The sequence below is a fragment of the Taudactylus pleione genome, unplaced genomic scaffold (assembly GCF_031769625.1).
Source record: "Taudactylus pleione unplaced genomic scaffold, aTauple2 ptg001296l, whole genome shotgun sequence".
NCBI lineage: Eukaryota > Metazoa > Chordata > Amphibia > Anura > Myobatrachidae > Taudactylus > Taudactylus pleione.
In genome coordinates, this window is record NW_028285696.1 from 60438 (window position 1) to 86379 (window position 25942).

Sequence of the window (25942 nt, forward strand, 5' to 3'; positions counted from 1 at the left end):
AAATCGTAAGTGCTGTGATACAGCAAACCTCAGTCCATGCTGAGGTAAGGTCTCTGTAAGTACCCGTAGGCACGCGTCCTGTATATCCAGTGATACCATAAAGTCCCCGGGTTCCAAACATAGTATGATGGAGCATAGGGATTGCTTCCTGAACCCAGGTAGCTTTAGGAACTGGTTCGGGGAATTGAGACAGAGAATAGGCCAAAGAGGACCATTCAGCCACCGCACCAGAAAGAAAGCAGAACAACCAGTCCCTCGCTGAGAAAGTGGGGATGGCCCAATTAGCTCCGCTTACCGCAACAACTGTATAGCTTTCTGGATTTGTAAGGCCCTGTTCCGAATAAGGGCCTGCGTACCATCACATGGAAATAGGCCGCCTGAGCAAAGAGAGGGCGTACCCTCCTACCCACGTAGCCGCGGCAACTAGACACTAGTACCGGGCAAACTGAGAAATCGCCATCTCCCAGTGGTAGGCCTGTCTCGTCAGGCTGACGATATATCCGTTGGTTCAGAAGCAGGATCGGCTGGCAGTCCAGGCCTGCTCGGAACTGGATATGTCAGCCCTTGTAAAGGCCGACAGTCTATGAAAAAACAGACCTTTAGGCTGACCCAGAGGACAAAAAGACTTAATAGTCTGAGGCCCCGTAGTGAGCATAGCTGACGGCGGGAAAGTTGTACTGCCACTGTCAAGGTCAGATATACCCTATAGATGGTATCTGCACCTCTGCATTCCCAGAGCGCAGCCATAGGGTATTACGGAGGATACCGTCGCAGCCGGAACTCTGAAAGTTTGGAGCTGGTATCCAATATAGGCATGTCCACCTATGACAACTGCATATATTACGTGAGCGACCAAATACACTTGAACCCCAGACGTGTTGGAGGGGAAAAACATTACAAATACATCAGCTCAGTATGCAATAGTATTACCCATCCTACCATGGCTATAGCATGGTTGGTTAACAACCCCTGAAAGCGAGTATACTGATTTCAGGCAGAGTTACCACCTACGGATCAGAAGAATCCGACCACGCAGGAATGGGATGCGTAGTAACGTCTGTAATCCGACGAGTAACACGCCCATCCACCCCAGGAGGGGCTCATGATGACCCTCAGGGAATTTGGGACAGGAGACCAAACACTGTTGTAATACCTCATATCTGGCAACAGCCAGAGTCCCGCCCTGCGATCCACCCGCTAGTCAGCAACAGGGACCCAGAATGCACGTAATACTGAGGGTGTATGATACAGGTGCAGGTCAACATTCACTCTAACCAGAATGGACCTGCTACCAGCCCGAAAGCAGGGATAATAATACTTGAGATAGGCTTCCCCCCCGTGTAAGAGGGAAAGAGCCCAAAACAGTATCCAGTTCACGGTAGAGCCAAGTGGGAAGTAACCACAGGGCGTCAACCACGCCAATTTGCGTTTCATAGAAAAACGACTTCCACCCAGGGTGGCTGTTGTGGTAATCCCTGCAAGGGGCATGACAGACTATTGTGGCACCAGGGGGAATTCATATACTCGAAAAAACCCCTGTAGGGAGCGGTAGTCTGTGTCACAGGGGAAGAGTGCAAGAAACTGCGAGATACCCTGAGATGAAAAGGGCAGTATGGTGAAGTAACCCCAAGTGAGGTACAACAATGGGGCCCGCCCGGCGATCCGCAATTAAGAGGATCCCGAGAAAACAAACAGCCCAAGGGGGTCGTGAAAGGGACCGGCACCCGATGACGCCACATACAGAACCCTTTAAGAGTTAAATCCTCCGCACTAACACCTGCAGCACATGGCTTGCAGGATAGTAAAAATGGGTGCAGTATAACGCTCTATCTCCTGGTCAGACATATCTGACCAAGGCTTGTGATCAAGCAGCGCTATACTGGTCCTGACTGAAACTAAAAATTAGCTGCAGGGACCCATTTTCAGCGTATGCAACACACAGTTCCACTCAAAATATGGCAACGTGCAGCACGCAACAGTATGTGACAAACCTCACAAATATTAACAAGTATATAAATGTGAGGTCTCAGAACCACCCCAAGTACAGCTGTATTAGGGCAGATAAGGAAAGGGATAGATATACACTGACAGGTGAGAGAATAAAGTACAGTCAGCACTAGCATAAGTCACATACAATGCAGATATACACATATATACATAAACATGTCATATAATATACTGCACTATTACACTGCATGCAACTTACCCAGATTCAGTGTCTGGGAAGGCTACAGCGCTGTGTACACTGACCTAATGGTGAGGTACGCAGGGGGACTGGACTCACTGCCATCTCCAGAGATTTCTGCTGCACCACAGAGAAAATGGCCGCTGGAGACCTCAGAAGAAGCGTGGCCCGCGGAGGAAGCAGCTCAGCGACGCCAGACTATGGATACTGAAAGGCGCGCTGAGCTGAGGGGAGGAGCCGCTGTAACAGGGAAGGCTGTCTCCCCTGGCCGGCTATTAACCCCCGGGACGCCGGCTCCCTGCACCGAACACTAAGTCCCTGGTGGTCTAGTGGACACACGGGGTATGGGGGGCCCGCCGCCACTGCCGGCGCCTCCGGTCTGTCCCCAGAGACCGGAGGCACAGGACTGCATTTCAAATGCGCGGATCACCGCAAGCGGTGACCCGCGCCTTACCTGCTCCCCGTGAATCCGGCAGCAGTCCTGGGCGCCCGCAGAGTCCGGCTAGTACAGACTCTGGGGTCCCGCTGAGATCCCCAGATCTGTACTGGCGTCTCAGCGCCAGCGGGGTGACGGAGCGGCAGCTTAGACGTCCTATGGACAGTCTGACGCTGCCGCTCTGAAGAATCCAAAGGAAAAATAAAAAACTCTGTCCTTCAGAAAAAATAAAGCTTAGGGGCTGCTAATCAGCTCCCCACTGCACTAAACGGTGACCCGACTCCGGCCGGGCACAACTTAAACTGAGGTGCCTCTGGCTGGGGGTGGGGTTATAGGGAGAGTGGACCCAAGTGCATCCTGGGAGCTAAAAGCTTTAACTGCGTGGTGCCCGGATTTGGTTCCCAACCTATACCCCAAGGTCAACCCTGTGGACCCCCTATGGACCCTGAAGTAGAAATACGGAATATCCCGTTATCCAAAATACCCCTGGTCCCAAGCATTTTGGATATGGGAGATTCAACCTATATATACATTTATAATCGATCATTTCATGGTACACCTATTCACTCTGTGCCCAGCATCAGGCTGTTACACACGGGAGCACTGTAGCTCAGAACCTGCTGTCCTGGCTCAGTGCTGCTGGTGTGCTTACTGTGCCCAGTACTGGGCTCCACTAGCCCTGGAGTCTGGGGTCTCCCCTGGCGCCTGCTCACCGCGCTGAGGATCTGGCTCTCCCTGTCCCCCAGCGTGCAGTCACTTGGCCATGCTGCTGGGGCGCCAGGCTCCCGGTCCCTAGCGCCAGCGTACCATTTAGCATACCTCCCAACATGACCATCTCCAGGAGGGACACAATGTCTGGTCCTGGACTTCCCTGGTAAGTTATGATTGGTGGAGGCACCAGAGGTGGGGCTGCAGCACAGTCCAAAATTCAAATAGGGGAGTCACACCAACTGCCAGTGATGTTGGGCAGTGTGTGACATGACAGTTGGTGTGACTCCTCCCCTATTTGACTTTTGAACTGCGCTGCAGCCCCGCCTCTTACCAGGGAAGTCCAGGACCAGAGCATTGTGTCCCTCCTGGAGCGGGTCATGTTGGGAGGTATGATTTAGCGCTGCACAGAGAGCCATTTCGCCCGGTTCCCCTGTGTACCATCTACCCTGGACGGCCCCCATGCAATGTTCATGCTGGGGGCTACGCTCCCGGGCCCCAGCGGTCACCCCCCTGCACAGCGCCGTGCCGTGGGAGCTGGCCTGGGCTGTGCTCCGCCTTTCTCTGCACACGAGGAATCTGGAGCTGGCGCTCCCAATCCTCTGTGTGTGGCTATATCACGTTGCAGTCCTTTCTGCCGCACTGCACTGGGAGCCGGCTTCCCCGGTCTCCTCTGGTGTGAGCGTTCAGCCCTGCAGTGTGGGACTGTGATCCTGGCTGCTACGGTAACGCTCAGTGCTGGCGCGCCGGGAATGATGCCCCCGGCCCCCACCATGGAGCACTCCGCTGCTCCCTGCACTGACTCCTGTGGATCCCTTAGTGACTCCTTCCTCCCTCAGAGATTACGCGGCCCAGCCGCATCTCTTTACCCCCAAGCAAACCGGGGGGGTTAACAGCATTTCTGTGGCTGCTGGAGCAGGTATGAGCTGTGGCAATACATTTATTTATATACACTCGGCGCCTATACATTTTAAATATGGCGCCACAGCAGGAGGGTTAACCGCTTTCGTGCTGCGGTGGCCGTTTTCTACACATGTGGTCGGGCTCTGGGCACAGTCTCCTCTTCCCCGAACGGCGCTGGCGGGGAGCAGTCAGTGGTGATCTTACTCCATACTAATGGTTGTCCTAAAGGCAGAGACCCCTAATTTACTAATGTACATAAATGAAGCCTAATAAATCATTGTAGTGTATATGACTGACCAGAAACTTTAGCTGCAGATCAGTATGAGCCAGGGTTTAGGGGTATACCTGTTTGAGCAGAGGCTCAGAGATATGGCTATAATACCAATAGTGGATTCCCATTGCACTGTATATAAAGACCGTGTGATACATGAATTGTATATTAGTTTCCTGGGCTCCTACGTTTATCAATTAACTTATCGCTGCAAATCAGAGTTTATCTGCATTTATTGCACCTATAACATTAATCCATGGAAATTCTAGTCAAAGTAATCTTCAATGTCAATATTTGGATCCAGCAGGTCTTCTCCGTAGGGCGAGAGATCCATCTGATTTAAAATCAAGTTCTCAAATGTTTCTTCCAAGTCAGTCTCCCCAATTAACACAGCCCCCAGCATGCGCCCATTCTGCATAACCACCTTCACGTACTCCAGCCCCTTGGTACAGCGCAGCATCAGCTCGTAGTCTGGGCCCAGGCCCTGCGCGTTGTACTTTCCCAGCAGAATGACCTGAAGAGAGAGGACAAAAATCAGCATATTCTATTATAGATACACCTGCATGTGACTATAACCAGACCTGCTTCTATCCTACACTGAGCAGCCCCAGTAAGAAGGAAACTGACCATAAACACCCCCCGGGGAGGTATATATAATACATTGCTTACCTGCATGTGACTATAACCAGACCTGCTTCTATCCTACACTGAGCAGCCCCAGTAAGAAGGAAACTGACCATAAACACCCCCCGGGGAGGTATATATAATACATTGCTTACCTGCATGTGACTATAACCAGACCTGCTTCTATCCTACACTGAGCAGCCCCAGTAAGAAGGAAACTGACCATAAACACCCCCCGGGGAGGTATATATAATACATTGCTTACCTGCATGTGACTATAACCAGACCTGCTTCTATCCTACACTGAGCAGCCCCAGTAAGAGGGAAACTGACCATAAACACCCCCCGGGGAGGTATATATAATACATTGCTTACCTGCATGTGACTATAACCAGACCTGCTTCTATCCTACACTGAGCAGCCCCAGTAAGAGGGAAACTGACCATAAACACCCCCCGGGGAGGTATATATAATACATTGCTTACCTGCATGTGACTATAACCAGACCTGCTTCTATCCTACACTGAGCAGCCCCAGTAAGAAGGAAACTGACCATAAACACCCCCCGGGGAGGTATATATATAATACATTGCTTACCTGCATGTGACTATAACCAGACCTGCTTCTATCCTACACTGAGCAGCCCCAGTAAGAGGGAAACTGACCATAAACACCCCCCGGGGAGGTATATATAATACATTGCTTACCTACATGTGACTATAACCAGACCTGCTTCTATCCTACACTGAGCAGCCCCAGTAAGAGGGAAACTGACCATAAACACCCCCCGGGGAGGTATATATAATACATTGCTTACCTGCATGTGACTATAACCAGACCTGCTTCTATCCTACACTGAGCAGCCCCAGTAAGAGGGAAACTGACCATAAACACCCCCCGGGGAGGTATATATAATACATTGCTTACCTGCATGTGACTATAACCAGACCTGCTTCTATCCTACACTGAGCAGCCCCAGTAAGAAGGAAACTGACCATAAACACCCCCCGGGGAGGTATATATAATACATTGCTTACCTGCATGTGACTATAACCAGACCTGCTTCTATCCTACACTGAGCAGCCCCAGTAAGAGGGAAACTGACCATAAACACCCCCCGGGGAGGTATATATAATACATTGCTTACCTACATGTGACTATAACCAGACCTGCTTCTATCCTACACTGAGCAGCCCCAGTAAGAAGGAAACTGACCATAAACACCCCCCGGGGAGGTATATATATAATACATTGCTTACCTGCATGTGACTATAACCAGACCTGCTTCTATCCTACACTGAGCAGCCCCAGTAAGAGGGAAACTGACCATAAACACCCCCCGGGGAGGTATATATAATACATTGCTTACCTGCATGTGACTATAACCAGACCTGCTTCTATCCTACACTGAGCAGCCCCAGTAAGAGGGAAACTGACCATAAACACCCCCCGGGGAGGTATATATAATACATTGCTTACCTGCATGTGACTATAACCAGACCTGCTTCTATCCTACACTGAGCAGCCCCAGTAAGAGGGAAACTGACCATAAACACCCCCCGGGGAGGTATATATAATACATTGCTTACCTGCATGTGACTATAACCAGACCTGCTTCTATCCTACACTGAGCAGCCCCAGTAAGAAGGAAACTGACCATAAACACCCCCCGGGGAGGTATATATAATACATTGCTTACCTGCATGTGACTATAACCAGACCTGCTTCTATCCTACACTGAGCAGCCCCAGTAAGAGGGAAACTGACCATAAACACCCCCCGGGGGGGTATATATAATACATTGCTTACCTGCATGTGACTATAACCAGACCTGCTTCTATCCTACACTGAGCAGCCCCAGTAAGAGGGAAACTGACCATAAACACCCCCCGGGGGGGTATATATAATACATTGCTTACCTACATGTGACTATAACCAGACCTGCTTCTATCCTACACTGAGCAGCCCCAGTAAGAGGGAAACTGACCATAAACACCCCCCGGGGAGGTATATATAATACATTGCTTACCTACATGTGACTATAACCAGACCTGCTTCTATCCTACACTGAGCAGCCCCAGTAAGAAGGAAACTGACCATAAACACCCCCCGGGGAGGTATATATAATACATTGCTTACCTGCATGTGACTATAACCAGACCTGCTTCTATCCTACACTGAGCAGCCCCAGTAAGAGGGAAACTGACCATAAACACCCCCCGGGGAGGTATATATAATACATTGCTTACCTGCATGTGACTATAACCAGACCTGCTTCTATCCTACACTGAGCAGCCCCAGTAAGAAGGAAACTGACCATAAACACCCCCCGGGGAGGTATATATATAATACATTGCTTACCTGCATGTGACTATAACCAGACCTGCTTCTATCCTACACTGAGCAGCCCCAGTAAGAAGGAAACTGACCATAAACACCCCCCGGGGAGGTATATATAATACATTGCTTACCTGCATGTGACTATAACCAGACCTGCTTCTATCCTACACTGAGCAGCCCCAGTAAGAGGGAAACTGACCATAAACACCCCCCGGGGAGGTATATATAATACATTGCTTACCTGCATGTGACTATAACCAGACCTGCTTCTATCCTACACTGAGCAGCCCCAGTAAGAAGGAAACTGACCATAAACACCCCCCGGGGAGGTATATATAATACATTGCTTACCTGCATGTGACTATAACCAGACCTGCTTCTATCCTACACTGAGCAGCCCCAGTAAGAAGGAAACTGACCATAAACACCCCCCGGGGAGGTATATATAATACATTGCTTACCTGCATGTGACTATAACCAGACCTGCTTCTATCCTACACTGAGCAGCCCCAGTAAGAACGCAACTGACCCTAAACACCCCCCGGGGAGGTATATATAATACATTGCTTACCTGCATGTGACTATAACCAGACCTGCTTCTATCCTACACTGAGCAGCCCCAGTAAGAGGGAAACTGACCATAAACACCCCCCGGGGAGGTATATATAATACATTGCTTACCTGCATGTGACTATAACCAGACCTGCTTCTATCCTACACTGAGCAGCCCCAGTAAGAGGGAAACTGACCCTAAACACCCCCCGGGGAGGTATATATAATACATTGCTTACCTGCATGTGACTATAACCAGACCTGCTTCTATCCTACACTGAGCAGCCCCAGTAAGAACGCAACTGACCCTAAATACCCCCCGGGGAGGTATATATAATACATTGCTTACCTACATGTGACTATAACCAGACCTGCTTCTATCCTACACTGAGCAGCCCCAGTAAGAGGGAAACTGACCATAAACACCCCCCGGGGAGGTATATATAATACATTGCTTACCTGCATGTGACTATAACCAGACCTGCTTCTATCCTACACTGAGCAGCCCCAGTAAGAGGGAAACTGACCATAAACACCCCCCGGGGAGGTATATATAATACATTGCTTACCTGCATGTGACTATAACCAGACCTGCTTCTATCCTACACTGAGCAGCCCCAGTAAGAGGGAAACTGACCCTAAATACCCCCCGGGGAGGTATATATAATACATTGCTTACCTACATGTGACTATAACCAGACCTGCTTCTATCCTACACTGAGCAGCCCCAGTAAGAGGGAAACTGACCATAAACACCCCCTGGGAGGTATATATAATACATTGCTTACCTGCATGTGACTATAACCAGACCTGCTTCTATCCTACACTGAGCAGCCCCAGTAAGAAGGAAACTGACCATAAACACCCCCCGGGGAGGTATATATATAATACATTGCTTACCTGCATGTGACTATAACCAGACCTGCTTCTATCCTACACTGAGCAGCCCCAGTAAGAGGGAAACTGACCATAAACACCCCCCGGGGGGGTATATATAATACATTGCTTACCTGCATGTGACTATAACCAGACCTGCTTCTATCCTACACTGAGCAGCCCCAGTAAGAGGGAAACTGACCATAAACACCCCCCGGGGAGGTATATATATAATACATTGCTTACCTGCATGTGACTATAACCAGACCTGCTTCTATCCTACACTGAGCAGCCCCAGTAAGAAGGAAACTGACCATAAACACCCCCCGGGGAGGTATATATAATACATTGCTTACCTACATGTGACTATAACCAGACCTGCTTCTATCCTACACTGAGCAGCCCCAGTAAGAAGGAAACTGACCATAAACACCCCCCGGGGAGGTATATATAATACATTGCTTACCTGCATGTGACTATAACCAGACCTGCTTCTATCCTACACTGAGCAGCCCCAGTAAGAGGGAAACTGACCATAAACACCCCCCGGGGAGGTATATATAATACATTGCTTACCTGCATGTGACTATAACCAGACCTGCTTCTATCCTACACTGAGCAGCCCCAGTAAGAAGGAAACTGACCATAAACACCCCCCGGGGAGGTATATATATAATACATTGCTTACCTGCATGTGACTATAACCAGACCTGCTTCTATCCTACACTGAGCAGCCCCAGTAAGAGGGAAACTGACCATAAACACCCCCCGGGGAGGTATATATAATACATTGCTTACCTGCATGTGACTATAACCAGACCTGCTTCTATCCTACACTGAGCAGCCCCAGTAAGAAGGAAACTGACCATAAACACCCCCCGGGGAGGTATATATAATACATTGCTTACCTACATGTGACTATAACCAGACCTGCTTCTATCCTACACTGAGCAGCCCCAGTAAGAAGGAAACTGACCATAAACACCCCCCGGGGAGGTATATATAATACATTGCTTACCTACATGTGACTATAACCAGACCTGCTTCTATCCTACACTGAGCAGCCCCAGTAAGAAGGAAACTGACCATAAATACCCCCCGGGGAGGTATATATAATACATTGCTTACCTGCATGTGACTATAACCAGACCTGCTTCTATCCTACACTGAGCAGCCCCAGTAAGAAGGAAATTGACCATAAACACCCCCCGGGGAGGTATATATAATACATTGCTTACCTGCATGTGACTATAACCAGACCTGCTTCTATCCTACACTGAGCAGCCCCAGTAAGAAGGAAACTGACCATAAACACCCCCCGGGGAGGTATATATAATACATTGCTTACCTGCATGTGACTATAACCAGACCTGCTTCTATCCTACACTGAGCAGCCCCAGTAAGAGGGAAACTGACCATAAACACCCCCCGGGGAGGTATATATAATACATTGCTTACCTGCATGTGACTATAACCAGACCTGCTTCTATCCTACACTGAGCAGCCCCAGTAAGAAGGAAACTGACCATAAACACCCCCCGGGGAGGTATATATAATACATTGCTTACCTACATGTGACTATAACCAGACCTGCTTCTATCCTACACTGAGCAGCCCCAGTAAGAACGCAACTGACCCTAAACACCCCCCGGGGAGGTATATATAATACATTGCTTACCTGCATGTGACTATAACCAGACCTGCTTCTATCCTACACTGAGCAGCCCCAGTAAGAGGGAAACTGACCATAAACACCCCCCGGGGAGGTATATATAATACATTGCTTACCTGCATGTGACTATAACCAGACCTGCTTCTATCCTACACTGAGCAGCCCCAGTAAGAACGCAACTGACCCTAAATACCCCCCGGGGAGGTATATATATAATACATTGCTTACCTGCATGTGACTATAACCAGACCTGCTTCTATCCTACACTGAGCAGCCCCAGTAAGAAGGAAACTGACCATAAACACCCCCCGGGGAGGTATATATAATACATTGCTTACCTACATGTGACTATAACCAGACCTGCTTCTATCCTACACTGAGCAGCCCCAGTAAGAAGGAAACTGACCCTAAATACCCCCCGGGGAGGTATATATATAATACATTGCTTACCTGCATGTGACTATAACCAGACCTGCTTCTATCCTACACTGAGCAGCCCCAGTAAGAAGGAAACTGACCATAAACACCCCCCGGGGAGGTATATATAATACATTGCTTACCTACATGTGACTATAACCAGACCTGCTTCTATCCTACACTGAGCAGCCCCAGTAAGAAGGAAACTGACCATAAACACCCCCCGGGGAGGTATATATAATACATTGCTTACCTACATGTGACTATAACCAGACCTGCTTCTATCCTACACTGAGCAGCCCCAGTAAGAGGGAAACTGACCATAAACACCCCCTGGGAGGTATATATAATACATTGCTTACCTGCATGTGACTATAACCAGACCTGCTTCTATCCTACACTGAGCAGCCCCAGTAAGAAGGAAACTGACCATAAACACCCCCCGGGGAGGTATATATAATACATTGCTTACCTGCATGTGACTATAACCAGACCTGCTTCTATCCTACACTGAGCAGCCCCAGTAAGAAGGAAACTGACCATAAACACCCCCCGGGGAGGTATATATATAATACATTGCTTACCTGCATGTGACTATAACCAGACCTGCTTCTATCCTACACTGAGCAGCCCCAGTAAGAGGGAAACTGACCATAAACACCCCCCGGGGAGGTATATATAATACATTGCTTACCTGCATGTGACTATAACCAGACCTGCTTCTATCCTACACTGAGCAGCCCCAGTAAGAGGGAAACTGACCATAAACACCCCCTGGGAGGTATATATAATACATTGCTTACCTGCATGTGACTATAACCAGACCTGCTTCTATCCTACACTGAGCAGCCCCAGTAAGAAGGAAACTGACCATAAACACCCCCCGGGGAGGTATATATAATACATTGCTTACCTGCATGTGACTATAACCAGACCTGCTTCTATCCTACACTGAGCAGCCCCAGTAAGAAGGAAACTGACCATAAACACCCCCCGGGGAGGTATATATAATACATTGCTTACCTGCATGTGACTATAACCAGACCTGCTTCTATCCTACACTGAGCAGCCCCAGTAAGAAGGAAACTGACCATAAACACCCCCCGGGGAGGTATATATAATACATTGCTTACCTGCATGTGACTATAACCAGACCTGCTTCTATCCTACACTGAGCAGCCCCAGTAAGAAGGAAACTGACCATAAACACCCCCCGGGGAGGTATATATAATACATTGCTTACCTGCATGTGACTATAACCAGACCTGCTTCTATCCTACACTGAGCAGCCCCAGTAAGAGGGAAACTGACCATTGCAGCCATCCACAAATGGGTCAGCTCAGGAGAAACACCCCCCGGGCAGGTATATAGTGTGACGCCTCCTCCACCTCCAGGAGGTATATAGTGTGACGCCTCCTCCACCTCCAGGAGGTATATAGTGTGACGCCTCCTCCACCTCCAGGAGGTATATAGTGTGACGCCTCCTCCACCTCCAGGAGGTATATCGTGTGAGGCCTCCTCCACCTCCAGGAGGTATATAGTGTGATTCCTCCTACACCCCAGGGCAGTGGTTCCCAAACTTTTTTGAATCACGGTGCCCTAGAGTATCAGCGCTGTTTTCCCGTCACCCCTAAGTTTGTTTGTTATTGAGAAATTCAGAAAATATTCTAGTAAAATAGTAAAGTGAAGTAAATAGTGCTCCCGTCATTCTCAGGCTCAGCTACAGTATGTGGTAGTGACAGATCTGTGCTTCTGTACATTACATTTACCATAAATAATTAGATTTGGTGCTGGACCAACCTGAGGCACCCCTGCAAGTGTCCCGAGGCACCCCAGGGAAGTATATAGCGCGATTCCTCCTACACCCCAGGGAGGTATATAGCGCGATTCCTCCTACACCCCAGGGAGGTATATAGCGCGATTCCTCCTACACCCCAGGGAGGTATATAGTGCGATTCCTCCTACACCCCAGGGAGGTATATAGTGCGATTCCTCCTACACCCCAGGGAGGTATATAGCGCGATTCCTCCTACACCCCAGGGAGGTATATAGTGCGATTCCTCCTACACCCCAGGGAGGTATATAGCGCGATTCCTCCTACACCCCAGGGAGGTATATAGCGAGATTCCTCCTACACCCCAGGGAGGTATATAGCGCGATTCCTCCTACACCCCAGGGAGGTATATAGCGCGATTCCTCCTACACCCCAGGGAGGTATATAGCGCGATTCCTCCTACACCCCAGGGAGGTATATAGTGCGATTCCTCCTACACCCCAGGGAGGTATATAGTGCGATTCCTCCTACACCCCAGGGAGGTATATAGCGCGATTCCTCCTACACCCCAGGGAGGTATATAGTGTGATTCCTCCTACACCCCAGGGAGGTATATAGCGCGATTCTTCCTACACCCCAGGGAGGTATATAGTGCGATTCCTCTTACACCCCAGGGAGGTATATAGCGCGATTCCTCCTACACCCCAGGGAGGTATATAGGGCGATTCCTCCTACACCCCAGGGAGGTATATAGCGCGATTCCTCCTACACCCCAGGGAGGTATATAGCGCGATTCTCCCTACACCCCAGGGAGGTATATAGCACGATTCCTCCTACACCCCAGGGAGGTATATAGCGCGATTCCTCTTACACCACAGGGAGGTATATAGTGCGATTCCTCCTACACCCCAGGGACGTATATAGCGCGATTCCTCCTACACCCCAGGGAGGTATATAGCGCGATTCCTCTTACACCCCAGAGGTATATAGTGCGATTCCTCTTACACCCCAGGGAGGTATATAGCGCGATTCCTCCTACACCCCAGGGAGGTATATAGCGCGATTCTTCCTACACCCCAGGGAGGTATGTAGGGCGATTCCTCCTACACCCCAGGGAGGTATATAGTGCGATTCCTCTTACACCCCAGAGTAATATAGTGCGATTCCTCTTACACCCCAGGGAGGTATATAGCACGATTCCTCCTACACCCCAGGGAGGTATATAGTGCGATTCCTCTTACACACCAGAGTAATATAGTGCGATTCCTCTTACACCCCAGGGAGGTATATAGCGCGATTCCTCTTACACCCCAGGGAGGTATATAGCGCGATTCCTCCTACACCCCAGGGAGGTATATAGCGCGATTCCTCCTACACCCCAGGGAGGTATATAGCGCGATTCCTCCTACACCTCAGGGAGGTATATAGCGCGATTCCTCCTACACCCCAGGGAGGTATATAGTGCGATTCCTCCTACACCCCAGGGAGGTATATAGTGCGAGTCCTCCTACACCCCAGGGAGGTATATAGCGCGATTCCTCTTACACCACAGGGAGGTATATAGTGCGATTCCTCCTACACCCCAGGGATGTATATAGTGCGATTCCTCTTACACCCCAGGGAGGTATATAGCGTGATTCCTCCTACACCCCAGGGAGGTATATAGCGCGATTCTTCCTACACCCCAGGGAGGTATGTAGCGCGATTCCTCCTACACCCCAGGGAGGTATATAGTGCGATTCCTCTTACACCCCAGAGTAATATAGTGCGATTCCTCTTACACCCCAGGGAGGTATATAGCGCGATTCCTCTTACACCCCAGGGAGGTATATAGCGAGATTCCTCCTACACCCCAGGGAGGTATATAGCGCGATTCCTCCTACACCCCAGGGAGGTATATAGCGCGATTCCTCCTACACCCCAGGGAGGTATATAGCGCGATTCCTCCTACACCCCAGGGAGGTATATAGTGCGATTCTTCCTACACCCCAGAGAGGTATATAGTGCGATTCCTCCTACACCCCATGGAGGTATATAGTGCGAGTCCTCCTACACCCCAGGGAGGTATATAGCGCGATTCCTCGTACACCCCAGGGAGGTATATAGTGCGATTCCTCCTACACCCCAGGGACGTATATAGTGCGCTTTCTCTTACACCCCAGAGGTATATAGTGCGATTCCTCTTACACCCCAGGGAGGTATATAGCGCGATTCCTCCTACACCCCAGGGAGGTATATAGCGCGATTCCTCCTACACCCCAGGGAGGTATGTAGCACGATTCCTCCTACACCCCAGGGAGGTATATAGTGCGATGGGAGGTATATAGTGCGATTCCTCTTACACCCCAGAGTAATATAGTGCGATTCCTCTTACACCCCAGGGATGTATATAGCGCGATTCCTCCTACACCCCAGGGAGGTATATAGCGAGATTCCTCCAACACCCCAGGGAGGTATATAGAGCGATTCTTCCTACACCCCAGAGAGGTATATAGTGCGATTCGTCCTACACCCTAAGGATGTATATATACACCTCCCGGGTTGTAAGAGGAGTCACACTATATATATATATATATATATATATATATACACCTCCCGGGCGGTAGGAGGAGTTACACTATGTATATATACCCCTCCTGGGCTGTAGGAGGAGTTACACTATATATACCCCTCCCGGGCTGAAGGAGGAGTTACACTATATATATATATATATATATATATATATATATATATATACCCCTCCCGAGCTGTAGGAGGAGTTACACTATGTATATATACCCCTCCTGGGCTGTAGGAGGAGTTACACTATATATACCCCTCCCGGGCTGTAGGAGGAGTTACACTATATATACCCCTCCCGGGCTGTAGGAGGAGTTACACTATATATATATATATATATATATATATATATATATACCCCTCCCGGGCTGTAGGAGGAGTTACACTATATATACCCCTCCCGGGCTGTAGGAGGAGTTACACTATATATACCCCTCCAGGGCTGTAGGAGGAGTTACACTATATATATATATATATACCCCTCCTGAGCTGTAGGAGGAGTTGCACTATGTATATATATACCCCTCCTGGGCTGTAGGAGGAGTTACACTATATATATATATATATACCCCTCCTGAGCTGTAGGAGGAGTTGCACTATGTATATATACCCCTCCTGGGCTGTAGGAGGAGTTACACTATATATACCCCTCCTGAGCTGTAGGAGGAGTCACACTATATATATATATATATATATATATATATACCCCTCCCGAGCTGTAGGAGGAGTTACACTATGTATATATACCCCTCCTGGGCTGTAGGAGGAGTTACACTATATATACCCCTCCAGGGCTGTAGGAGGAGTTACACTATATATATATATACCCCTCTCGGGCGGTAGGAGGAGTTACACTATGTATATATACCCCTCCTGGGCTGTAGGAGGCGTTACACTATATATACCCCTCCCGGGCTGTAGGAGGAGTTACACTATATATACCCCTCCCGGGCTGTAGGAGGCGTTACACTATATATACCCCTCCTGGGCTGTAGGAGGAGTTACACTATATATACCCCTCACGGTCTGTAGGAGGAGTTACACTATATATACCCCTCCCAGGCTGTAGGAGGAGTTACACTATATATATATATATATATATATAATACACACCTCCTGGGCTGTAGGAGGAGTCACACTATATATATATATACCCCTCCCGAGCTGTAGGAGGAGTTACACTATGTATATATACCCCTCCTGGGCTGTAGGAGGAGTTTCACTATATATACCCCTCCTGGGCTGTAGGAGGAGTTACACTATATATACCCCTCCTGGGCTGTAGGAGGAGTTACACTATATATACCCCTCCTGGGCTGTAGGAGGAGTTACACTATATATATATATACCCCTCCCGAGCTGTAGGAGGTGTTACACTATGTATATATACCCCTCCTGGGCTGTAGGAGGAGTTACACTATGTATACCCCTCCCGGGCTGTAGGAGGAGTTACACTATATATACCCCTCCCGGGCTGTAGGAGGAGTTACACTATATATACCCCTCCCGGGCTGTAGGAGGAGTTACACTATGTATATATACCCCTCCTGGGCTGTAGGAGGAGTTACACTATATATACCCCTCCCGGGCTGTAGGAGGAGTTACACTATATATACCCCTCCCGGGCTGTAGGAGGAGTTACACTATATATATATATATATATATATATACCCCTCCTGAGCTGTAGGAGGAGTTACACTATGTATATATACCCCTCCTGGGCTGTAGGAGGAGTTACACTATATATACCCCTCCCGGGCTGTAGGAGGAGTTACACTATATATATATATATATATATATATATATACCCCTCCTGAGCTGTAGGAGGAGTTACACTATGTATATATACCCCTCCCAGGTTGTAGGAGGAGTTACACTATATATACCCCTCCCGGGCTGTAGGAGGAGTTACACTATATATACCCCTCCCGGGCTGTAGGAGGAGTTACACTATGTATATATACCCCTCCTGGGCTGTAGGAGGAGTTACACTATATATATATATACAGAGAGAGAAAAACAGCGGCACTCTCAGGACTGAAAAATAAATGAGACTCACGACTCCAGGGGATCAGCGTCCAACGTTTCAGTCGGTGTGACTTTTATCAAGAACAGCAGTGAAATACAACACATCTTACCTAAATACCCAGTGACATCCCATAATGTCCATGTCCCTCACATATGCCGCCCGCCCGTGGAACTACGTCATAGGGGCGGGGCCGGCACTACCATGATGACGCGGTCGTCTGGAGCTCCAGGCGCCGCATGTTAGTTGTTGTGGCAACCCGGCTAGTGGAGCTGTCGCGTGACTGGACGCGAATCACGCATGCGTCAGGCGTCTCCATGGGTTACCATAGCAACCCTGGGACGTCCGAGTGCTGCGTGGGGTAAATGAAGGGGATAGTAGGCTATGTAAAAACATAGTGTGTGGTGGGTAACGTAATGTTTGAGATATAAAAGCTGTATGGGCAATGGATGTTAACAAAAAATAGGATAAATGCTCCAAGGTGCGCGGAGGTGCCATACAGGTAATATGGGCAGGACAAGATGTGGTGAACATATACATGATACATAATAAAGTGAAATCAGTGTAGTGCAGAGACACAAATCCAATATGCAGTATATACAGCATGTGCAAAAATAAAAATGGAAACAAATGATAGAAGTAAAAAATAAACAATAACTCAAACAGTAAACAAATAAGAGCTGTGGAAAGACAGGATGGGAGGTTAATGTCCCCATGGATACAGTGCATGAAGCAGCCATTAGAAGTGGATGAACCACATGCCTATCTGCGTATTGAATAATATTAATGGAACTAGTCAATGGTAAATATGTGACTGTATCTAAACACATAACGGTGTACAGGTTAAATACCTGTCGGTACTAGAGACATCCATGTGACTTCATAGACAGAGCTAATGGTGAAATCACAAAGTTAGTGAACTAGCTATTTTACAATACAACAATGCAGGGTTATACAGGTAACCAATCAAAGAATGAATGAACAATGGGTCAAATGGGGAAAGATGTAGGGAACAGAAGTATGGGAATGTGGGTGTGTTGTCTCAAATTAAAAACCATGGCTATTGCCTTCTTACAGTACCAGGTATTCCAAGGAGGTCTCCCATCCGGGTACTGGCCTGGCCTACACTGCTTAGCTTCAAAGATCAGACGGTATAAGGCGTTTCCAGTGTAGAATGACTGTAGTCACGGTATATGATATCCAGAATATAGGCAAAGCCCATAAGGGCCGGTAGAGACAAAAAACATCCACTGGGAAAGGGAGCAGAGGGATAGAATAACAAAAAGAATAATAACGAAGAAACAACGTGAACACGATGAAGAACATGAGAATAGGGAGGACAAAAGGATAATGCTTAGAGTAATCGTATGTTATCCTATAAACCAATATAAGGGTAAAATATACCCAGTGTGTATTATGGATGTCCAACTGTAAAGGAACACAACTTTCAACTTAATAATAGCATGAGAAGGACAATTGCTCGTTGAGTCCGTGAGGGGACACAGTGTTCATTTTATGGATCCAATATGTTTCTAATTGGAGAAGTCTCTTCTCTCTGTCCCCGCCCCTCTTGTTTGGAGGGATGTGGTCAATTATTTTGTAGACCAAGGTGGATAGAGAGTGGCGTAAGTTCTTAAAATGTCGTGCCACTGGTTGGTCTACTTCTTTTCCTTCCAACGATTGTCTTATTGCAGTGCGGTGCTGGGCCATTCGAATCCGTGCTGTGCAAGTGGTTTTGCCTATGTAGACGAGTCCACAGGGGCACCGAATCATGTAAATAATGTATTTAGTGGTACATGACAAGACATGTTTGATAGGTATGCGTTTTCCTGAATGTGGGTGTACAACATCCGGACCCGTTTCTAGGTAGCCACAGGTGGTACAGCCAGTGCAACGGTAACAACCTGGTTTTCTAGTTAGGAAGTGTTCAGTATTGGCGGTTCCACTGTTGACATCGTTGTGGACCAACCATTCTTTTAAGTTTCTCCCTCGTTTGTAGCCAATCATAATTTTGGAGTTGATGAGGGGTTTTAAGGTATTGTCCGTATTGATAATTGGCCATAGGCGTTTGGTGGTACTGTTGATAAACTTGCTAGCGACGTTATGTTGATTGACAAATATCATGGTGTTAGTGTTCTTGAGTGTGTTATCGGTTGAACTTATGACTTGTTGAATAGATTCTAATGCTCTTTGTTTTGCCTGAAGAAGATCCTTGTGTCTGTATCCCCGTTGTTGGAATTTGTCTATCATGTTGTCAATTTCAATTATTGCCAAATTAGGATCACTGGTTATCCTAATGGCTCTTAGAAACTGGGAGTACGGCAGGCTCCTTTTTAGTGAAACTGGATGGTGACTCTGTGCGTGTAGTAAAGTGTTACTGTCGGTTGGTTTGTGATATACTGTGGTACTGAACTTGGTACCAGACCAATGGATATTAATGTCCAAGTAATGTACTTGATTCGGACTCTGTTCATGTGTAAAAGTAATATAGTTATGCATAGAGTTGATTCTCAACATTGCATTGATGAATTCCTCCTCTGTCCCCGACCAGAGTACCAAAATGTCGTCAATGTAGCGAATGAAAAATAAAAGATGTTGATTGAATTCCGGATTATTCAAAAAGAGTTCTTTTTCTACCGTGAACATGTAAACATTCGCGAAGGATGGTGCAACATGAGATCCCATCGCACATCCTTTTTTCTGTAGAAAAAACTTGTTGTCGAATAAGAAATAGTTGTTCCTTAAAGTTTGTTGTAACAAGCATATGTAGAAATCCACGTTTGGTCCCTGGTAATCCGGTCGAGATTTCAAAAACGATTCCATATATTCACAACCTTCCTTGTGAGGTATGCTGGTGTACAATGAATTGACGTCAATCGTACACATGATCAGATTAGATGGGAGGTTGCTTAAAGAATGTAGTTTAACTAAAAGTGAATTGGAGTCTAGTAAAAAAGTGGGTTCTTGTGAAATCAGTGGTTGTATGTAAAAATCAAGAAATTTGGAGGTTTTACTATACAGTCCTTCCCTTGCGGAAATGATCGGACGTCCCGGTGGTGCAGTTAGAGATTTGTGTATTTTGGGTAGTGTATAAAGTAATGGGGCCATGGGTTTGTCAACTGTCAAATATTGCAGGATGTTGGAAGTGATGTAGCCTTGTTGTAGGGCTTCAGATAAACTGTCATCCAATTCTTTTTTAAAATTTGAAACCGGGTCCTTGCTAAGGAATGAATATGTATTAGGGTCACTCAGTTGCCGTAACACTTCAGTCATGTATTGTTCTCTATCCTGAATGACTATAGACCCTCCTTTATCTGCTTAACGGATAACAATTGAGGAGTCATTGCTAAGTGCTTTCAGGGCTGTAAATTCGTCCTTTGAAATGTTATGATTTAGAGAACTTGGACCTTTGAAGTGTGTTGTCACCTCTTGGTCCAAGATTCTAATAAAGCTTTTGATGGACGCATTGTTGGAGGGTGGTTCAAATGTGGAGACCTTTTTGAATGGGACAGTGGGTGTATTGGGAGAGATGTCAGATGAATTACTGAAGTATTCCTTCAGTTTTAAACTCCTATTTAGTCTCCATAGGTCTCGCTTCCAATGGAAGCTATTGAAAGGGCAAGTGGGGGTAAATGAAAGACCCCTCTGCAATAATTTGGATTCCGCCGTATTGAGTATTTTAGATGATAGGTTCACTACTACGTTTTCTGCACCCCTGGGACGTCCGATCATTTCCGCAAGGGAAGGACTGTATAGTAAAACCTCCAAATTTCTTGATTTTTACATACAACCACTGATTTCACAAGAACCCACTTTTTTACTAGACTCCAATTCACTTTTAGTTAAACTACATTCTTTAAGCAACCTCCCATCTAATCTGATCATGTGTACGATTGACATCAATTCATTGTACACCAGCATACCTCACAAGGAAGGTTGTGAATATATGGAATCGTTTTTGAAATCTCGACCGGATTACCAGGGACCAAACTTGGATTTCTACATATGCTTGTTACAACAAACTTTAAGGAACAACTATTTCTTATTCGACAACAAGTTTTTTCTACAGAAAAAAGGATGTGCGATGGGATCTCATGTTGCACCATCCTTCGCGAATGTTTACATGTTCACGGTAGAAAAAGAACTCTTTTTGAATAATCCGGAATTCAATCAACATCTTTTATTTTTCATTCGCTACATTGACGACATTTTGGTACTCTGGTCGGGGACAGAGGAGGAATTCATCAATGCAATGTTGAGAATCAACTCTATGCATAACTATATTACTTTTACACATGAACAGAGTCCGAATCAAGTACATTACTTGGACATTAATATCCATTGGTCTGGTACCAAGTTCAGTACCACAGTATATCACAAACCAACCGACAGTAACACTTTACTATACGCACAGAGTCACCATCCAGTTTCACTAAAAAGGAGCCTGCCGTACTCCCAGTTTCTAAGAGCCATTAGGATAACCAGTGATCCTAATTTGGCAATAATTGAAATTGACAACATGATAGACAAATTCCAACAACGGGGATACAGACACAAGGATCTTCTTCAGGCAAAACAAAGAGCATTAGAATCTATTCAATAAGTCATAAGTTCAACCGATAACACACTCAAGAACACTAACACCATGATATTTGTCAATCAACATAACGTCGCTAGCAAGTTTATCAACAGTACCACCAAACGCCTATGGCCAATTATCAATACGGACAATACCTTAAAACCCCTCATCAACTCCAAAATTATGATTGGCTACAAACGAGGGAGAAACTTAAAAGATTGGTTGGTCCACAACGATGTCAACAGTGGGACCGCCAATACTGAACACTTCCTAACCAGAAAACCAGGTTGTTACCGTTGCACTGGCTGTACCACCTGTGGCTACCTAGAAACGGGTCCGGATGTTGTACACCCACATTCAGGAAAACGCATACCTATCAAACATGTCCTGTCATGTACCACTAAATACATTATTTACATGATTCGGTGCCCCTGTGGACTCGTCTACATAGGCAAAACCACTTGCACAGCACGGATTCGAATGGCCCAGCACCGCACTGCAATAAGACAATCGTTGGAAGGAAAAGAAGTAGACCAACCAGTGGCACGACATTTTAAGAACTTACGCCACTCTCTATCCACCTTGGTCTACAAAATAATTGACCACATCCCTCCAAACAAGAGGGGCGGGGACAGAGAGAAGAGACTTCTCCAATTAGAAACATATTGGATCCATAAAATGAACACTGTGTCCCCTCACGGACTCAACGAGCAATTGTCCTTCTCATGCTATTATTAAGTTGAAAGTTGTGTTCCTTTACAGTTGGACATCCATAATACACTGGGTATATTTTACCCTTATATTGGTTTATAGGATAACATACGATTACTCTAAGCATTATCCTTTTGTCCTCCCTATTCTCATGTTCTTCATCGTGTTCACGTTGTTTCTTCGTTATTATTCTTTTTGTTATTCTATCCCTCTGCTCCCTTTCCCAGTGGATGTTTTTTGTCTCTACCGGCCCTTATGGGCTTTACCTATATTCTGGATATCATATACCGTGACTACAGTCATTCTACACTGGAAACGCCTTATACCGTCTGATCTTTGAAGCTAAGCAGTGTAGGCCAGGCCAGTACCGGGATGGGAGACCTCCTTGGAATACCTGGTACTGTAAGAAGGCAATAACAAGAGATATGGTAAGAACTTACCTTTGTTATCTCTGTTTCTACGAAGTCCATAGGGTCCACAGGGTTGACCTTGGGGTATAGCTGGATCTGGATCCACGGGCACCACGCAGTTAAAGCTTTGCTGCTCCAAGGATGCACTTGGGTCCGTCCTCCTCTATACCCCGCCCCCGGCCACAGGCACCTCAGTTGGTAAGCAGCTAAGGCCGGAGGAGGAGACTAAACAGAGAGAAGGAAGACTGGAACACACAAGAAACCATACTCACAGAAATGGGAGACGGAAAACCGGTGACCAGCCACACAGCCCATTTGAAGCCAGGTGCGGCAGGGCGGGCGCAAGGTGGACCCTATGGACTTCGTAGAAACAGAGATAACAAAGGTAAGTTCTTACCATATCTCTTGTTTTCTACTTCAGGGTCCATAGGGGGTCCACAGGGTTGACCTTGGGGATGTCCCAAAGCAGTTCAACTAAGGGCGGGGACGCTCCTGTGCTGAAAGGAGTACCCGGCGCCCAAAGGATGCATCCTGAGAGGCGAAGGTGTCAAACGTATAGAACCTCAAAAACATTTGAATTGAAGACCAAGTGGCCGCCTTACACAGCTGAACAGCGGAGGCGCCACGTCTAGCAGCCCAAGAGGGACCCACAGAACGAGTGGAATGAGCCTTAACAGAGGCTGGCACAGGTAAACCCTCCTGTGCATAAGCCTCACAAATAACAGAACAAAGCCAACGGGCTAACGTTTGCTTGTTGGCAGGCCAACCCCTCTTGTGAAAACCGAAGAGGACAAACAATGAATCCGACTTCCTAACCGAAGCAGTCCGGTCCACATAGATTCTAAGTGCCCGGACTACATCTAAGGAAGCCTCACCAGCTGAAAGATCAGGTGACTGAAAAGCTGGCACAGCAAGTTCCCGATTAATGTGGAACTTTGAGACCACTTTTCGGCAAAAACTCAGGACGAGTGCGGAGCACCGCTCTGTCCTGATGAAAAATCAGAAAAGGGGGGCGACAGGAAAGCGCCCCCAACTCTGACACCCTCCTGGCAGAAGCAATTGCTAGGAGAAAAATGGTCTTGAACGTCAGCCACTTGAGGTCCACCACCTCAAGAGGCTCAAAAGGAGGACCCTGCAAGACCCGTAGCACCATCGCCAAGTCCCAAGGAGCCACAGGAGGCACGAAGGGAGGCTGTATCCTGAGAACACCCTGGAAAAAGGTGTGAACATCAGGTAGTGTAGCAATCCGTCGCTGAAACCACACGGACAAAGCAGACACATGAACCTTCAGAGAGGCCAGGCGTAAGCCGAGGTCCAAACCTGATTGAAGGAACTCCAAGATTCTGGAAACCCGGAACACCTGAGGATCATAGTTTCTGGATTCACACCACTGAAAGTAAGTGCGCCACACCCTGTGGTAAATCCGTGCGGAGGCAGGCTTGTGTGCCCTAAGCATGGTACCAATGACCGAACTGGAGAAACCCCTAGACCTCAAGACGGCTGTCTCAAGAGCCACGCCGTCAAAGACAGCCGACCCAGATCCGGGTAAAGGCAGGGCCCCTGAGACAACAGGTCCCGACGCTGAGGAAGAAGGTATGGAGCGTCGATGGAGAGACACCTCAGATCGGAGTACCAAGGACATCTGGGCCACGCCGGAGCTACCAGCACGAGCGTGCCGCCGTCCTGCTTGAATTTCCGCAGAACCCGAGGAAGTAAGGATATCGGAGGAAACAGATAGGCCAGGTGAAACGTCCATTTCACCGACAGCGCGTCTACCAGACTGGCGCCTGCGTCTCTTGTCCTTGACCCGTAAACGGGCAACTTGTGATTGTGATGGGAGGCCATCAAGTCCAGCTCCGGCAGCCCCCACCTGTCCACGAGTAGCTGAAACACCTCTGGGTGAAGCGACCATTCCCCGGGATGCACGTCGTGATGGCTGAGGAAGTCCGCCTCCCAGTTGAGGACTCCGGGAATGAAGACTGCCGAGATCGCTGGAATGTGACACTCCGCCCAAGCAAGGATGCGAGACACCTCCGACATCGCTGCCCGACTTCGAGTTCCTCCTTGGTGGTTGATATACGCCACCGTGGTGGCGTTGTCGGACTGCACCTGAACCGCCCTTCCGTGAAGAGCGGGACCGGACGACTGCAGGGCCCGATAAACCGCCTGCAGTTCCAGAATGTTGATGGGAAGAAGAGCTTCTTCCGCAGACCAACGACCCTGAAGTGACAACGAGCCGGTCACTGCCCCCCAACCCCGAAGACTGGCATCCGTCGTGAGCAGGACCCAGTCCGGGATCCAAAAGGGGCGCCCCTCGACCAGATGAGCTGTCTGAAGCCACCAAGCCAAAGACTGCCGAACCTCCGGGGACAACACCAGCAACTGAGAGCGGATCCGGTGAGGTAACCCGTTCCATTCCGATAGAATCAGCCCCTGCAGGGTCGGGAATGGAACTGGGCAAATTCCACCATGTCGAATGTTGACACCATGGAGCCCAAAACCCTCATAGCCGAATGGACCGACAGGCGGCAACTACTCAGGCAACTGTGTATCCTCAGCTGCAGGGAGGAGACCTTCTCCGGGGTCAGGAAGATCCTTTGCTGATGAGAATCCAGCAGGGCTCCCAAATGAACCATCCGCTGAGATGGAATCAGGGAGGACTTTTTCCAATTTATCAGCCACCCGTGCGCTTGCAGGCAAGCGACCGTCAAGTGGAGATGATGAAGCAGTACCTCCGGGGAACTCGCCAGCAACAGGAGGTCGTCCAGATACGGTAGTAGCCGTACATTCTGGTTCCGAAGATGTGCGGCCATGACCGCCATAATCTTCGTGAACACCCTCGGTGCCGTGGAGAGACCAAAGGGTAGCGCCCGGAACTGGTAATGGTGTTGAAGGATAG

The 25942-nt window shown here is 47.9% G+C and overlaps 1 protein-coding gene across 1 annotated transcript in view; it reads right to left on the bottom strand.

Annotated features, from left to right (window-relative positions):
• Positions 1-4720: 4720 nt before the first annotated feature.
• PYROXD1 (pyridine nucleotide-disulphide oxidoreductase domain 1) overlaps positions 4721-25942 on the bottom strand; it is a 150822-nt gene continuing 129600 nt past the window's right edge. Inside the window, exon 12 of the mRNA XM_088462935.1 lies at positions 4721-5017. Within this exon, the coding sequence (XP_088319061.1) occupies positions 4769-5017 (249 nt within the window). The 3' untranslated portion in view covers positions 4721-4768. The remainder of the gene's footprint in view (positions 5018-25942) is intronic.